At 44.3% G+C, this 17,720-nt stretch overlaps 1 protein-coding gene across 13 annotated transcripts in view; it reads left to right on the forward strand.

Moving 5' to 3' along the window:
- Positions 1 to 17,720, forward strand: part of Rbpms (RNA binding protein, mRNA processing factor) — a 143,477-nt gene that overhangs the window by 48,259 nt on the left and 77,498 nt on the right. For 10 of the 13 annotated variants that reach the window (XM_048456564.3, XM_087900751.1, XM_048456565.3 and 7 more), the window contains exons 2-4: positions 12,700 to 12,777; positions 14,744 to 14,782; positions 16,112 to 16,174. The exons of 1 other annotated variant lie outside the window; for it this stretch is intronic. In XM_048456564.3, coding sequence (XP_048312521.3) covers positions 12,700 to 12,777; positions 14,744 to 14,782; positions 16,112 to 16,174 — 180 coding nt within the window. The remainder of the gene's footprint in view (positions 1 to 12,699; positions 12,778 to 14,743; positions 14,783 to 16,111; positions 16,175 to 17,720) is intronic. 2 more of the 13 variants (XM_085680801.2, XM_048456561.3) reach the window with 1 other exon arrangement.

Below are 17,720 nucleotides of genomic sequence, written 5' to 3' on the forward strand. Positions count from 1 at the left end.
TATAATTTTTATTTGCTTAAAGCCTGCCTTAATACTTAAAATACATGGATGGGAGGGGGCTGGAGAGCTGGCTCAGTGGTTAAGAGCAATGACTCTTCCAGAAGTCTCTGGTTTGATTCCCAGCACCCACGTGACACCTTCCGGTTGTCTGTAACTCCAATTCCAGGGTGTCTGATGCCTTCAGGCTTCAATATGCACGTGGTGCAGACAAAACATTCACATACATTAAATAAAAATGAAGCTGAAAAACATACAATCCCAGAGGCAGAGTAATTATTCTCATGCCAAAATAAACGAGAATTTTCGAGCAGACCCTAGATGCCACAGCACTGCCCTCTACCCCAGTCCATACTTGCTGTCTTTCTTTCTTTTCAAAGAGATTTATATGTGTGAATGTTTTTGCCTGCATGCATGTGCATGCAAAATGTGTGTACCTGGTGCCCACGGTGGCCAAAGTAGGGCATCACATGCCCTGGAATTGGAAACTACATGGGTACCGGGAACCAAATCGAGCTCCTCTAGAGCAACAGGTGCTCCTGAGGACTGAGCCGTCTCTCTTACCTGTTTGTTTTTAAAGACTGGGCGGGTCTCTCTCTAGCCTTGGCTGCTTAGCCCAGGTTGGTCCCATATTCTTGATGACACCCCCCACCCCCTGCATCAGTTTTCCCAGTGCTAGGCTTACAAGTGAGCACTGCCTACCTGGTGTTGACGCACCCTGTTCCATTTGCTTGTTTGTTTTCATTCTTCCTTGTCCTCCCCCCTTAAGCTGGTTTTCACAGTTCAGACCTGTGTCTTTGGAGCCCACCTGCCGTTTCTGTGCCTTTAGCTGGAAAGATTGTGTTTTCATTCTCCCCCAAGCTCAAATCTCTGGGTTCTGTTCTGCCGTTGCTTGCTTCTTTTCGTAGCGAGCCTCATGTATAGAATGATGCATATCAGGAATTCTTCAGCTGCTGACAGGGTCTGTCCGCCAGGACTGTTGCTGATTAGGTAGGCCTGAGCTGTCTTCCAGTGTGGAGTGGGTGTTTTTTTGATATAGGTCATGTGAAGGTTGTCTGTCAAGCAAAACCAGAGTGTTTTGCCCAGGAATTGAGTTGAGATTTTGATACATAGATTAATATCTTTCCCCTTTCCCTCCAGTTTCCTCTTGGGAAATACCTCCCATTACTTCTGACTCTGGAAGTGTGAGTGGGTCCAGAGTCTTTCTCAGGGAAAACTGCCATCTTCTGATGTTTCCCAGCAGGAAACTGTCTGCCGGTGATGGATACTCTGTGAAGAATGGGGACGAGTGAGAGGCTGAGGACATTTGCTCAGGCCTGGGAGGCAGGTTTTATCCAGGGAGGCATTTAGCCCGTCTGTGTTTTAAAATCAAATTAATAGTTGTTCAAGTCTGTGCCGCCTTTTAAGAACCAGAGGAGCCAGTGAGAGTATTTTTCTAAGAACTGACCTTAGTCTGGTTCTAACTACTTAGGGGTTTTAGTATTTTTCTGTTTGTATCCCCATCCCAATATTATAGCCAGTATGCTGAGTAAGATGTCATTGGAAATGACAGTTTTCAGTGAAGCAGTGGTCAGAGGCATTAGCAGTAGCACATACATGCAATTCCTCATGAAGTGCTTTTCCTCCACATCTCTATCTTCTTCCCGTGAGACAGACGGCCTCGACAAGGCTACCTTCCTACCTGTGAGAGCCCAGCATGCGTGGGATTGCACTAATTAGGCCGTGATCCGTGCGTCTGACATCATCAGTGCTTGGCTAGCATGAAGATAACATGGGTGTCCCTTAGAGTCACCAGATGTGGCCAGGAACCAATGTCCATAAAATCCAGACTGGACAGCTAGGAGGAATGAACTCCTCCTGTTTGCACAGAGATGGTCGTACCAGGTGTTATCACTTACAGAGGAGACATCCGACTTGTAATGAACAAAATATGCTAGCTGTAGTGGGAGAGGAACAGGAGAGAACCTTGGGTAGGAGTTGGGTATTCTTCCCTGACGTTTTATCTAGACAAGATAGACTTGATTATTGCAGCTCTGTTTAGGTCTCCCTGTGAGAACTGGGTGTGGGGGCCCACACCCTTTATAATCCCCAGTACAGGGTGGCCAAGGCAGGTGGATGGATCTCTGGCTTTCAGGCCAGCTTGGTCTACACGGTGTGAGTTCTAGGTCAGCCAGAGCTACATAATGAGATCCTGTCTTTACAAACAACACGTAGAGACAGACGCCCTCCCGTTTCTTCCCCTGTCATTTTTGACTTCTATAAGGATGCCTAGGTGGGAAGACTGTTAATGATCCTTATGCCTCTAATTCTAACCAACTCCCTAGTTACTTGTGTTGTTACTGAAGGGCTTATACAGGGCAGCCATCTTTATCATAAAAACCATCTTATACATCAGAGATTGTGTGGGAAGTTGGCCGTTGGTATTTTGTACTTTATGAAACATTTGTGTATGTAATGCCTGTCTGAAAATAGCCTTTTCATATTCAGCCATTACTGTGTACTAGTCAGAACTTCAGCACCTTCCCCTAAATTTTCTTTCCTGAAACGCCCGTCTCCAGTCTTTAGAGAAGATTGTGAACTCCGACAGGTACCAGTGCTTCCCTGTTCCTAGAAATCCCTAGGGAAGAAATACTAAACCTTATTCATTTTGTCAATTAAAAATAAGTGAATTCATGTCTTTGCGTGTGTACTTACCAGTGCATGTCCGTGCAGAGGCCAAGAGATGATGTGGGGTGTCCTGTTCGATCACTCCTGTTTCTCTTGAGGTAGAGTCTCACCAGATAGGAAGCTAGACCTATTGGCTAGCAAGTCCCAGGGATCCCTGTCTCTCCCCTAATAAATTTGAGCTTACAGGTGGACGCAGCCACACCCAGGCTTACATGTCTTACATTGATCTATTTTGCATGTGGGCTTGCATGTCGGAGTGGGGGTCAGAAGCCAGTTTGCAGGACTCTTTCCCCCAGGTGGATGCTGGGGGTGTTGCTCAGGTCCTCATGCTTGTGCAGAGTTCCTTTACCCACGCAGACATCTCTCCAGTCTCCAACCATGTCCTCCTGACTCTTTCTTAGTGTATGCCCTATAGTAATCGCTGGTGTTGGTGTCATTAACACCCTTAATTAAACAGTGATTCCTGGTGACTGGGAACTGCCATGTGTGTGCTGGGAATTGAACTCGGGTCATCTGCAAGAGCAGTCAGTGCTCTTAACCACTGAGCCATCTCACCAGTCCCCAGGATCTTTATTCTCAATAGCTCATGTACATTAATATTTGAGACTACTCATGCATGTTCTTTTGGGGGGTGGCGGGGTTGGTTTTTGGTTTTTCAAGACAGGGTTTCTCTGTGTAACAGTTCTAGCTGTCCTGGGACTCACTCTGTACACTAGTCTGGCCTTGAGCTCACAGAGATCGCCTGCCTCTGCCTCCCAAGTGCTGGGATTGAAGGCTGCGCCACCAGGACCCAGCATCTTGCAGATTCTTGCCCATGCCGCATTAGGTCTACCCAATCAGAGTCTAATTCTAGTTGACAAAATTCTGTATGACACCAGTCCTGCTCAAGTTTGCATAAACTGCTTACTCAGCTGCCTGTTGGGTAGTGGATCTGCTTCTCAAATTCTTTCTGGAACAAAACAAACAACAACAACAACAAAACTCCAAAAATAAACCGCACAGCTAGTTTCTTAGAAATTTAGGAAGTGTCTCAGAATTATTCTCTTATTACAGTACATTTAGTAATGAATAAAGTAAAATAATAAAACAGCTTCCCCCACGCACAGACTTTTAACTTCTCAGAAATTTAGGGGAGATTTTTCCAGAAGAATATTTTCTTTTATTCATCATACTCAGTAAAGAGTAAATGAGAATGATATGAAAGTTCATGATTTCACTAGATTAGTCCCAGATAGAGTGGTTTCCCAAATAAGTCAGAAGTACCTCATAAAACTTAATTGCAAAATTGGTTCTCCTAAGAAAGACCTAATTCTCTCCCTGTGTGGGATTCACTCTTGGCTGAACGTCCACCTCTCCAGCAAGCCCCGTGACTAAGTAGTATGAAGCTGAAGGGGCACAGTCTCCTCTAAGTGGGATAGGTATGTAAAGTGGATGTTTTATCTGGCTTTTGAAAACTCAGCACCGGTGTCCAAGATTTGGCACTGTACTATGTTGGTGCTTACCCAGATGGGCCAGCTTCCCACGGGTCTGAGGCGTCGGTCTTCACGTGGCCTTGCCCACACACTTCAGGACCTCATTCTCTCTTCACACATTGACTCGGGTTTCATGACCCCTTACAGCATTGTTTTTCTAAGACTAAAAATGTGTGTCAGTATATCATCTCGTACTTATTTCTTTGAAACGTGTTATAAGCATGCCATATGTTAATGTTCATTTTGCTTGCAGCAAAAATAAGGTGTAAGATAGGAAAATGATGAAATATGGAATACATGAGGATATGTGGATATTGTGTTTGGATAGGATCATATAGGGAGGGGTTATATATAACCAACAAGCCCATCTCTCTCCCCTTCCACCGCTCTCCTGGGAGATGTCTTGTAGTGCTGGGGTGACAGTGTGCCATCTCTGTCCCCCTCCTTTTCTTTCCATTAGTCTCAGATGTGCCTTAACCACAGAGATAAGTTATTAAGTGGTTATTTCATTTCCTAACTAAATAGGAAATGTGTTATTGGCATCAGTCAGTTTTTCGTCATTGGCAAAGTATCCACAAGAACAGTTTAGGGGATGAAGGATTTATCGCAGCTCATGGTTTTAAAGGGTTTGGACTGTGTTCGAGCCATTGTATTGCTTTTGGGCCCAAAGTAAAGCAGAACTAAGATAGGAAGCCCATGAAAGAATGTAGTTGTTCCCTGGCGCCAGGAAGAAGTCAAGGACAACATACCCTTAAAGGACATGCCCCCGGTGGCCCCATTGCCTTGTTTCTGCACTTCCCGGTTATCAAACAGAATGTCACAGACCTCATTCAGCCATTCCCCAAAGCCCAGCTCTGATCACTGTTTGCGGCTCAGCCTTTAACACATTACTTAGTTTGGAATGTTGAAAATTCAAATTCTAACGCCATTCTTATGAATTCAACAAGAGGTAAACTGCCTCTTGGAAAGACTCAAGTTGTGTTGTGCCGTAATCGTAGATAAGAATGACCCTTGTATCTTGACATTGCGCAGAAAGATGAGTACCAGATACAGGGTACTGCTGTCTGACAAGCCATTGAATCTGTTGTTCTCATACACAAAGCCACGATTAAATTATGTACTATATGGTTTGAGATTTTCAGGTTGTTGAAATTTATACACAGCTGGGTGTAGTGACTGGCATGTACCTTTTAGTCTCAGGCTTAGGAGGCAGGCCAATCTGGTCTACATAGTTCTCGAACAGCCATAGGCTGCATAGGAAGATCCTACCTGGATAGATAGATGGGTGAATGAATGGATGGTAGGTAGATTGATTGATTTTTTATACATTTAAATTTCTTGTTTTTAATAGAGTGTCTTTCCCCAATCCTGACGATATTTATGAAATGATTTAAATAGCAGTCAGCTAAACCTTTCTCCAAATACTGTATTCTTCATAAATACCAGACACACACACACACACACACACACCTTGATCCGTAAAGCAGGACCTCTGCTTCAGAATGGAAGGGTAGACGAGGAAGATGTAGTGCGTGTTCTCGTTTCACTGGACCAGGGGGTGAAGCTTAGAGAACCCACGGTGGCGCAAACCGCGCAGTGGGTGCAGAAGAGAAGAGAGGGGTGGAGCAAGCAGAACAGCTTTCAGACATGGTGCCACGGAGTCTGAGGAAGGAAGGCTTGTTGTGTGCACATGGAGGACAAGCTGTTTGGGATTCTGTTCCGTGTAACCGGGAGGAATTGCTGTGCTTGTCCACAGTGCTTATAGTGAGGTTAGGAAAACAATATGGCAGCATGTGTTTTAAAGACCTAGGCCTTTTATCTTTATTTGGTCTGTTATCTCTCCTAGATCCCACTAACCTACATTCCCAGTCCTTTTTGAGGTTTGGTCTGTGACAGAGTCTGGCTAAGCCGACCATGCTGACCTCAGACTTGCTGTCACTTCTGTCTTGCAAGCCAGAACCACTGCCTTGAGCTAGTCTTTGTTAAACATTACTACTATTTTCATATAAGATGGCATCATTCATAAAATTGAAGTGTAGTAATAAGTGATATATCCCACAGCGCACAGATTAAAGTTATTTAGACAAAAATAAAAAAGATGGTTGTTATAGTAAAAGATCACCAGAGGGTTATATAGGCTGTTTGTCCAAACGCTCCTTTCCTTGGACAGTGCTGAGTGAGAGGTGTATGTAGAATTCAGGCCCATTTTTATTTCTCTGGGTGCTTGTACCTCTGACCCAACATCAGTTAGGGTGATATTATGGTAGTGACCGCACTCAAAAGATCTGATTTTCTAATGAACATAATTTTGTTCTGTGCCTGTATATGCTGTGTCAGCTCTCTGGTGACGTCCTTTATTATATTTAGATGATTTAGAAATTCTTCCACTGGGTCCAAATAAATTGTCACAGCTTAGATGTGGCCATTTGGAAGAGTGGAAAGCTTTGGCACGACAGAGCTGCCCATGTGGGATGTTGCCGGTTGTGTCTTTATTTGGTCATATTAGAATGCATTCTCTCTGGCACAGGGAGGGCTGTTTTGCCCGCACATATCTCCATCCGTGTTCCAGCCAGAACTGAGCTGGCACACTGGATTCCAGAGGTCACTGACAGGCCAGGTCATGTCCATGCTAAAGGAATCTTTCACATGCCCCTAGGTTCAGAGAGTTTTGAAAATTCTTTCCCACTTGGGAAAAACGGCTTTAGAAACTGCCTCGGCTTGAAACGCGCCAGTAAGATGGCTCCGTGGGTAAGAGTGCGCGCACCAAGCCTGACAGCCTGAGTTCAGCCCTGGAGCCCATAGGTGGAAGGAGAGTCAGTTCCTGCAGGGGTGTCTGTCTGTCTGTCTGTCTGCCTGCCTCTCTCTCTCTCTCTCTCTCTCTCTCTCTCTCTCTCTCTCTCCCTCTCTCCCTCCCTCTCCCTCTCTGCCTCTGCATACACATTTATCCATCTTTTTATCCTTATGCAGGATGATAAATAGGGTAAAGACAGCATTCACAAAATGGAAAATACTAACTTGGTTTCTGTGAACTCTGTTGTTTGTATTATTTTTAAACTTTCTGTTTGCATCTATTCTGCGCAGAGTTTATGCCCATCCATGTTTTTGTGTCCTCACTCTCTTCTCTGATGTCTCTCTCTCTCTCTGCGGCTGCTTCTTCTGGCATAGAGGCATTTTACTCCTTCTCAGTGAGGATCAGTCAGCTCGGGGTGGGGAGGTGGAATGGGGGTAGGGCTCACCTTGGGTTAATCAAGCTATGAACTCTGGTTCAACAATGATCTTAAATGATTTGTTCATTGACCAGAGAATCGGTGTCTAAACCCTTACGTTCAGCATGTTCTCTGCAGTTTTAAATATACACAACAAAAATTCAGTTCTGCTTTTGGCCACCGACCCTGTGGCCAGGGCACACCCGTCAATGCCACCATTGTACCCTGAAACAGCACCCATGGCTTCTTTCAAGTAACATCTTTTCTACTTGGTGCCTTTTGGATATGCCTACCCATGATGCTCTGGGCATTTTCATGGTTCTTACAAAGAACGATCAGGTCTGAGCCTCTTGATTAGCCTGATTCTGTAGTTACCTACCATTTTAAATGTGCAAATTAGTGACTCTTGAATATCTCCCACCCATACCCCACACCCCCTGCACACTTTCAAGACAAGTTTCTCTGTGTAGCTCTGTTGGTCCGGGAACTTGTTCTGTAGATCAAGCTGGTCTAGAAACTCAGAGATCCACCTACCTCTGCCTCTTGAGTGTTGCGATTAAAGGCGTGCACCACCACTGCCAAGAGTCTGTACATCAGAGTTGTCTTTCATGAATTGAAATATGAGTGATTTTATTATCAGCTGTATATTAGTCTGTCGTTGTCGATGGGAGTGCAGTCTTAAAATTCTGTGTGTTTTTTAGAGAGGGTATTTTCCTGCATGTCCCGACTTCTTCCTTGTGTGGGCATGTCTCTTTCAGTCTTTTGCCCCTGCTTGCTTGTTTGAGGCAGGGTCTCATGTGGACCAGGCTGGCTTTGAACTTCTGGCCATTCTTCTGTGGTCACAGATGTGTATCACCACACCTAGCAATCTCTGACTTATTTTTTTATCCTTAATGTTAGTGGAGAGGAGTCTTAAAAAGATACTGATCTGTATGCTTGCTTGTCACGTGTAGAATTTGTCATTGGTGGTGCAACTACTGATTCTGTGAGTGTTACCGAGAATAGACAGTCCATCTCGTTTGCCATGACATCTTCAGAACTGTTGACAAGAAAACTTAGCTTGGTCATTTGGGTGCCTGTTTGTTTTTCTTTTTTGGTTTTCCAAGATAGGTTTCTCTGTGTAACCCTGTCTGTCCTGAAACTCTGTAGACCAGGCTGGCCTTGAACTTGGAGATCACCCTCCTTTTGCTTCCTGGGTGCTGTAATTAGCAACACTACCTCAGAGAGATCCTCTTTTTTTCTTAGATAGATCCTATCTATCTGTCTGTCTGTCTGTCTGTCTGTCTATCTATCTATCTATCTATCTATCTATCTATCTATCTATCTATCTATCTATCTATCTGTTGTTCTGTCTGCATGTATACCTTTATGCCAGAAGAGGACACCAGATCTCATTACAGATGGTTGTGATCCACCATGTGGTTGCTGGGAATTGAACCCAGGACCTCTGGAAAAGCAGTCAGTGTTCTTAATCTCTGAGATCTCCAGCCCCCTAAGAGATACTTTCTTTGGATTTTTGCTAACAGAAGGATAGTTTCTACAGAGGGATGGTTTACACAGCACAGTTAGAAGTTTCTTTTCTATCTGTAGGTCTAAAAAATGTGAAGTAGGCAAATGGATCGTCCCTAGGTGAAGGAAGGCACATGCCGTCAAGCCTTATGTCCTGAGTTCAATTCCTGGGACCTACGTGGTGGAAGGAGAGAATCATCTCCTACAAATTACTCTCTGCACTCCCTCAGTCATGTGAGCATGTGCACACACAGATCTGGCCCATGGAATCCCAGTGTGTTGGTCATGCCTGTGGTCCCCGTTTGGGAGGTTAAGGTAGGAGGGTTGTGAATTTGAGGTCTGCCTGCGCTACAAGTAAGACCTTGTCAAAAAGAAAAGAAAAAAAAGGTAAGCTTAGAGATTGTTAAAAGTTTATGGAGGGCTAGCTAAACAGAGATGCACTGCCATGGGTCCTTCTTACTAAGTATGTTCTCAGTCTAATGGTCCAGGCAAGCTCCGGATTTGTGTGGCGACTTTTGAAGTTTATTAAATAAGTTAGTCGCTCAGAGGAGGCTGTTTTCCCAGTGGGAAAGTGACAGACAGTCTTACTGAAGAATAGATGGTTGTTTCTATCTGAAGCCCAGCTGTGGCCTCAGTAGTGCTAGAAGGTGGCTAAGCCACGGATGTTCATCTGCCCCCTGCACAGTGGTTTATGCTGTCATTTATTCTTTCAGCCTTGTTGGGGCAAAAATGAAGTAGTCACAGCCATGGAATCCTTTGGCATCCCTTTGGGATATAGCTGTCAGCAGCTTCATTCTCCTGAACTTCTCTTTGTCCTTGACTGAGAAATGCCCCTTCCTGCCTGATGAAGGGAATGTGTGTTTTGAAGGCTCCGTGCCCATAGACAGTGCTTGGAAATTAAGGGTTGCCCTCTGTAAGTTCATGTGGCTATCTGTACGTTATTTGCGTGCGGTGGGGGGAGCATGACTTTTTGGGAGTATTAGACATTTGTTTCACGCTTTGGTTCCAGCTGGGTCACCACGTGACTGAGTTAAGCTTTCTGTTGCCAAGGGTGACTGTCAAGTTTATGACAGTAAGCTCCCTGCAGGCGAGGAGATCTTTCTGATTTCCACAGACTTAGTTATGAAAGACACTGCGCTTTCACGACATTGCAATGCGCTGACCTGTGGCGATGAGATGTGTCTTAAATCCTATGACTCTTTCCGTGGTTGCCACAGAAAAGCATGACTGAGATTTACAGTGTTATTCTTCCCCTTGTTAATTCTCTGAATTTTCTTTCTTTGCTCTTCCTCCTCCTCTTCTTTTAACAAGACTGATTATTTTTTACCAAATGTGGAGCGACTAGAAAGGATTTTAAACCATCATACTCTTGAATTTAGTAACCTGTAGGCCAAGGCTGCTTGTTTGTTTCCTGGCCACCCAGACCCAAAATAATCACACGGAAACTATATTATTTGCAATACCGCTTGGCCAGTAGTTTAAGCTAGGCACTGGCATCTGTATTGTAAAGGATGGTTTCCCTCTCTAAGTTCTGAGAGCAAAGTATGTCTTTTCCTTGCACACAGTGCGTTTTTTTTCTATCCACTTATGTGTGGCAGTCAGAGGGCACCTGAGTAAAGGTGGTTCTTACTAGAACACAGGTGGTTAGGCTTGGTGGCAAGTGCCTTTACCCTCTGAGCCACCTTGACACCCTGTTTTTGCACATATTTTTTATTGCTGGTATAATATACTATTGTGTTTTAGATAGACCTCAAGTATATTGTCTTTTGTTCACAATCCCCGGGTGTTTAGTGAGTTCTGTTGGTAAATTGCCTAGCAAGTCTATAAAACCTCTTTCTTTCAGACAGTAGTGGAAGTGTTAGTTAAATGCCTGGGTGAACTCCTTAAACATGTCCGCTACACACCAGCAGCGCACTGCAGAGCTGGACCAGTGATGTAACTGTGAAACAGACGGTCTGCAAACCCCACTGTTCCCGCGCAAATCTTCAGTCCACTCCGCACACAGCATGGAGTTAGGGGTGTAGTGGGTATTTGAAGAACTTGAAGCTAGGGTTAACTCTCTAGTCCAGGTCGTCCTGGTCAGAGTGTCTGTCCCATGAGAAGGCAGGCGGGCGTAGTGGACAGTAGAGTCCCCTCGTGTGCTTGTCAGTAGTTTTACCTTTTCCTCGGGTGCTCTCTGTGTGGCAAAGATGAAAGAAGAAATGAGGACCACATAAGAAGTTTGGTCAACAGACTTGACCTAATTGACTGTTTTCGACTCCTCCATCCAACAACAGCAAAACACGCATTGTTCAAAGCACTCGGAGCGTTTGCAGTGCTCTGAACCTTAAAGAGTGAAAGGAGAGATTTTGTTTTTAGTCAAATCATCTTACTATTTGTAGCAACAGGTTCGTGGATTAGTACATCCACATAACAGAATACTGTGCAGTGAGAAGGGATGGACTTTGGGTCGCCTTTAACAGTATGGACGAGATTAACTTTATGTTAATATGAATAAACGGAGACAACTCGGCACTTTTATTCTGTGCTTCCGTTTTGACTTTGGGATACATATTAATCCATCCCAACCAGCACTGATGGCAGAAGAGTGACACCTAGGGTGGCGGGGCAGGGTGACAGGGGGTTGTGACGGCAGAAATGGCAGTCCATACACCTGCAGTCTGGCTCAGCACTCAGTGAGTTCAGAGTCTACCTGGTCTGTGTGGTGAGACCCTGTTTCTAAAAGGGTAGGTGGTGTGGGAGGCATGAGGAAACTGTTAGAGGTAATATATTATCTCAACTGTGATGGTTTCACCGTGTGTGGGGTGTGTGTGGTGTGAAAACTTAACAATTTCTACATTTTTAAGATATAGCATAGATGTTCAAAAAATTCTGAGATTGCCATGTAATAACAACATGTATGAACATTCAGATGACCTGTGTGCTGTGTTGGAACAATAGAAAGACCATACTGATTTTTGATTCTGTACATAACCATAGAAAGTTTTAGAAATAGATCTAGCATAGTTTCAATGCAATGCCCATCAAACTTCCAGCAAAATTCTTCGAAGACCCTGAGAGAACAGTAGTCAGCTTCATATGGAAAAGCAAAAAACCCAGGATAGCCAAAACCTGTACAATTTAAAAAAACTTCTGGAGGCATCACAATCCCTGACTTCAAACTCTACTACAGAGCTACAGTACTGAAAACAGGTATTGACATAAGACCCAAGACAGGACCAATGGAACCGAGTAGAAGACCCAGATATTAATCCACACACCTTTGAACACCTGCTAATTGGCTTTCTCTGGTTTTCCGCCAGAAGCATGTTGTCGGTGTTGTATGCCTTTGTAGGCATCAGACACATAGTTTGCACTCAGTGGCTCCCACCATGCATGTTTACACACATGTCCTGTATGTCTTTGGTCATTAGCACCTAGTGGGTACCTTCAAGGTATACGTGTTGGTTGAGTCATGTAATACAGAAGAAACAGCAGCCAATGAGAGAAGCAGAGCGGTGCCTGCTGGCTCCTCAGTAGGTGCTTGATAGAATCTCAGCACTTTCATGCTTTTTAAAATCATGGTAATTAACACCGTCAAGGGGCGCAGGGACAAGAGACGAAAGCAAGAGAGACCATACATTTACGGTTTTCTTTTCAAGTATGTCTTTTGCTGTGGTTAGAGTAGAAGTGTAGAAAATCTACTGTCTCTATGACATGGTTTTAAACTAATACTAAAATTATATAGGGGGTCAATTCATCATGTCATAGAAAGGAGGTTGTGAGAGGAGTCAAGGGTCCGCTGGTTCAGGGTGAGAGGTAGCCTGTGGGTTTTCACACCCTTGCTCATCTGTCACCTTACTTTCTAGGTCCGGACTCTATTTGTCAGTGGTCTGCCCCTGGACATCAAACCCCGGGAGCTCTACCTGCTCTTCAGACCATTCAAGGTACTTTATGAGTGTTTTGTTTTGGCCTTTAGAGCGAGGAGAATGTTGGAGGAAGTGCCCTATAATAGTTTTATTTAAAGATGTTAATAAACAAAAGAAAGTTTAGATCAGAGTTCTAATATACAATTTCTTTGAGACGATGGTCTAACATTGTCCTTTGGTCTCTGGCAGTGAATTCAGAATGACTCTTTTCTCACTGCTGTGGAGAATCACCAGCCCCAGCATTCTCTGGTCCATGTCGATAGCTTTATTAACCTTCAGTTAGAGGCATAGTTACCTCTTAGTTTACCCCTAAGAGCAGAGTGTAAGAGTTCTGCGGTGGGTCAGGAGATAGGCCAGCTCTCTAGTAGAGCACTTGCCTAATGTATAAGGCCCAGGGCTTGATTTTTTTTTTTCTCCCAGCATCACACCCTCCCTAAAAAGGTATAAATAACTTAGTACGTATTTATAGTTGAAATGCAGCATTATGATTTGAGCCCTGTTGGCAGGTGTTGCTTTATTGGCTGGCATAGTGCTTTAGACAGTTCTATATGGATGTGAGTAAGTCACACCAAAAGCCATAAATGTTCAACAAAACCAAATGTTGTAGGCTAACTTTGTGGAACTGAAGGGAAACTGGTAATTAATGAACTGTGTGGTAGAGTTTCCTGTTGCTCCTATGGAAGTGAGCTCGCCTTAGAGAGACCAAATAGTGCTGGATCGAAACTTTAACAGTGACCTTAACCTTGCCTGAAAGTTGGCTCAAACTGAAGTATCTATTCTGTCAAGAAACCTTGAAAATTGGCCTTTGGAGGCTATAATGTGGTCTGGAAGGCATCATGAATTCAGAACCTGTGAGTTAAGGGAGGTTTTGTTAGCAGTAGGAAGGCTACCGAAGCTTGGTGGGGCTGTTTAAGAGATGGGGGTTTCTGATTCAAGACCAACCTGTATGGAGAAGGACAATTGAGAGATAGGATTCAGCTTGGTAAGGATGTGGCAAAAGAAAACACAAGGACTGGGAAGGAGAAAGGCTCAGGCAACAGGTAGACACAGCCACAGAGATGCGAGAGGAGTTGATGTGTGAGCGTGGAAAGATAGCCGTTCCCATGGTGCATCAGTAGCGGCGACAGCAGAGAAACCATTTGATTCCTGTAGTGACTTGAGTGAGCATGGTGTGACCCTGCTGGTACTGTTTTACATGAATGGAATACCATTTGTTATTTTATATCTGGGGCCTTCAAGGTTTTAAATCTCCGGGATTTCTAAGAGAAAGTGCCCCTTGTACAGTAGGCAGAGGCAGCACCGAAGTAACTCAGTGTTCTGCTGGGAAGAGGTGAGGATGAACCAGTCCCAGCACCCTGCCCAGAAACCCAAACCTTGAAGTCAGGTCTTCGTAGTCAGAACATCCCTAGCAACCCTCTCTTGATTTCAGCCCAGCACAGCTGACCCTGGTCTGCAAATCTGTCCCTACGCTGATATTTGTAGCGGTTGTTCATGTCAGTTGGTGTATTTTCCCCTTCTGTCACCTGTCAGTGTTGTTGGTATTTCCGGAAATAAGCACAAGAGAAATGAACTAGAGAAAGACAGGAATGCCCTCAGCTTCTGCGGATGAGGGGAATAGAAACAGCGAGGCATTTCATGTTCTCATCCAATTCCACTATGAAAAGCGGCTGTTTCAGTAAGCAAGCAGAGCTCAGAGTGCCGTATGTCTCCTGCCCAGCCCTTCCTGGTAGTTTTCATAGGGTTATCTGGTTTTGTTTTGTTTTGCAATATTGGGGGCTGAATCTAGGGCTTTTATGTATGCTGAGCAAGCACTCTATACTGAACTACTCACGCTGCCGTGTGTGTCTTATGTCCGTGTCTGTAACGTGTGTCCCTGGCCAACTTTGGAGGCATTGAGAAGGGCAACATAGTTGATTACTTTACTTGAGGAAGATGGAATTGTAATGCTCCCTTCTTCATTCTAAACTTGCTCTTTATTTTTCAGGGTTATGAGGGTTCTCTTATAAAACTCACATCTAAACAGGTAAGAATTTAGAAACTTACAAAAATGATTACCTTTTGCTAATGAAGCCTAATAAGTATTCTTTTGTTTCAGTGAGGATTTGTCCTATCTGGCAAGTTGGCACCTATCTGGTGAAGTTGATTGGGAATTAGTATAGGAAAATAGTGTATAATTCCACAGTCTGTAGATTAGAAGTTTTGAGATTCAGAAGGTACAGTCATAGTGCCTCCAGCAGAGTTACAGTAAAACTAACTTGTTTCTTCAGTAAACATATCATCTAAATTCTCTTAGTCATAATTTTTTGAGGTTTATTATTTGTTTTACAGATAGGCAGACAGACAGACGGTTTTACCTGCCCATAGAGGCCAGAAGAGGGATGAGATGAGTCCCTGTAATTGGAGTTGCCTACAGTTGTGAGCCGTAATGTTGGTGCTGAGAATCAAACCCCCAGGAAGAGCAGTCAGAGCTCTTAGCCACTGACCTACCTCTCCAGCTCTACGCACAGTTATTGAGTAGTCCTCTTCATGGGCTATTTGTAGTTTATAGACGTATTATCTGATGTCCACGGAACCCGTAAAAGCACAGAGGAACCAGCAGCAGGTGTAGAATGAAGAGGTGATGGCCGATGGCCCTGGGGTTCTTATTTCTCAGAGGTTGGCTAAACACTTCTTACCTTTGAAGCTGAACACTTCCAAGTCCCCTAACTTCTGCTGTATCAGAAATGAACTAAATTGCAGGCACCAACAATTGAAGATTTAAAGGGAGGGACCCATTTCTCTGAGCAGTGTCCTTCCGTGCCCGAGTAAATTGGAGCTGTTTGGAAAGGCATGGCTTTGTCTCTGGTGGCAAGGTTCATTTGGTAGTTTCGGTTGCGCAGTGCGAACACAGGGATGTTTACCGTTGTGTCATTATATTCCTTGCACTTACAGTGAACCAAAGGGTGATTCGGTTTCTCTTTGCATTTTAAAAGACGAAGAAGCTGAGGTACAGTGAATTTGATTTAGGAAACTAGAGTCTCTCCAACCCAGGTTCTCCTCTGTCCCCTGATCACTGCTGCTCACACCTTCCAACCACCTCTGAGTTTTGTTTTTTTCTTTTTTACAAAAGCGATTCTCTAAATTCTTGGCTGTTTCCTTGAAGAACTGCCCTCACCATCCCTTTGATTCACTTGAGAAATTTGGTTAAGCCACTAGGTCCTGATTCTTTGGGATTGGCTTTCTTATTTCTACCCATTGCCTGTGGTCATTTCTTTATCTTAGCTCCTCAGTTAGACACCACCCTTGACCTAGAAAACAGGTGGCCCGTGATTTCTGTTTTCTTTTTCTTGATGTTTTTCTCTTTCTCCCTCAGCCTGTAGGTTTTGTCAGTTTCGACAGTCGCTCAGAAGCAGAGGCTGCAAAGAACGCTTTGAACGTAAGTGTGCACTGCTCTGATTGCAAGTGTGCATCGTGCTGATTGTACGTGTGCACTGCTCTGATTGTATGCATTTTTGTAGGCAGTGGCAAACAGTAGAATCCCTGTAGATTAGAAGTCCTGTGTGTTACTGGAGGTCTCAGTGTCAAAGCCTGGGCTGTAGCAGCCCTAACAAGTTTCATGGACTTCTTGTCCCCCACATGCTACTAAAGAGACAAGTAATAGTGAAACAGAGGCTTAGTCAATGTTCTGTTGCTGTGAAGAGACACCACGGCCAGCGACTCTTCAAAGGCATTTAGTGGCTGGGCTTAGGGGTTTCATTATCACCTTTTGGGGTACATGGTGGGATGAGAGCTACCTATATCCTGAATTGCAGGCAGCAGGTAGAGAGACTGGGACTGGTGTGGGCTTCTGAAACCTCAAAGCCCAACCCCTAGTGACACACTTCCTCCAAAGGCCACATCTCTTAATCCTTCTAATCCTTTAAAAGAGTTCCATGCCCTGGTGACTGAGCACTCAGTTACTGAGTCCTAATGAGGGCCATTCTCATTGTTGATGATTTCCTTCATGGCTTAAGGTTTTCTTTACTTCCCACAAATGTGAAGCTTAGCTGGCGGGATCCTGCCCCAGGTCTTGCTTTTCAATTTCTCCCACTTAGCTTCAGGCTTTTCTTTAACCCTTTTCTCTCCTCTAGCACTGAACTTAGGCCCATTAATTACACTTCGTGGTGCTCCTTTTCTCCTCAAACTACACATTTTGCTAACATACCCACAGAATGGTCTCTAGGCCATTCTTCACCTTTGAAACCCCTTGAGCTGGGCCCCCACAGTTCAAGCCACTCTCAGCACTATCTTTCATGCTCCTAGTAGGGTGGTTGATTAACATTCAGCTATTTGGGTTTTTTGTTTTATTTTTGTTGTTGTAGGTTTTTTGTAATCCAAAGTAATACCCCAGTCCTAGTTATGAGAAACATGACTGTGGCAACTCTTATTTATTTTAAAAAAAAAACATTAATTGTGGGCTTGCGTACAGTTTCAGAGGATTAATTCATTATCCTTAGTGGTAAGCATGGCACGCTGGGAAGCAGCTGAGAGAGAGTTCTACATCCTGACACAGAGAGAGAGTCTGGGTCTCAAAGCCTACCCCCAGCGATATACTTCCTTCTACAATCCCACACATCCTAATCCTTTCAAATAGTGCTGCTCCCTAAACTTTTAGCTATGTGAGCCTGTGGAGACCATTCTTATGCAAACCACCACACACAGAGAGAAGGTTTTGTTCAGTGTAGCCTCACCAGGAAATGGAACAAACACAGAGGACCAACGATCCCCCACCAAACATCATCTTTGGAGTTCTGATATATGCTTTAGTTTTTAGGAACAGTCTGGAAGTGGTGTGCACAACTCAGAAGTCCTGCTAAAGTTGAAGCCCCTCAACCCACTTCTGTGCTCTCATTGTCTTGGTTCCGGGTGGTGTCACAAACCGTCAGCACTCTGCAGTCTCCCTTTGCTGGCACAGAGAACCCTGCCTTTTCTTTCCCATTGTG

The sequence above is a fragment of the Myodes glareolus genome, chromosome 23 (genome assembly GCF_982192425.1).
Source record: "Myodes glareolus chromosome 23, mMyoGla1.1, whole genome shotgun sequence".
NCBI classification, from domain to species: Eukaryota; Metazoa; Chordata; class Mammalia; order Rodentia; family Cricetidae; genus Myodes; species Myodes glareolus.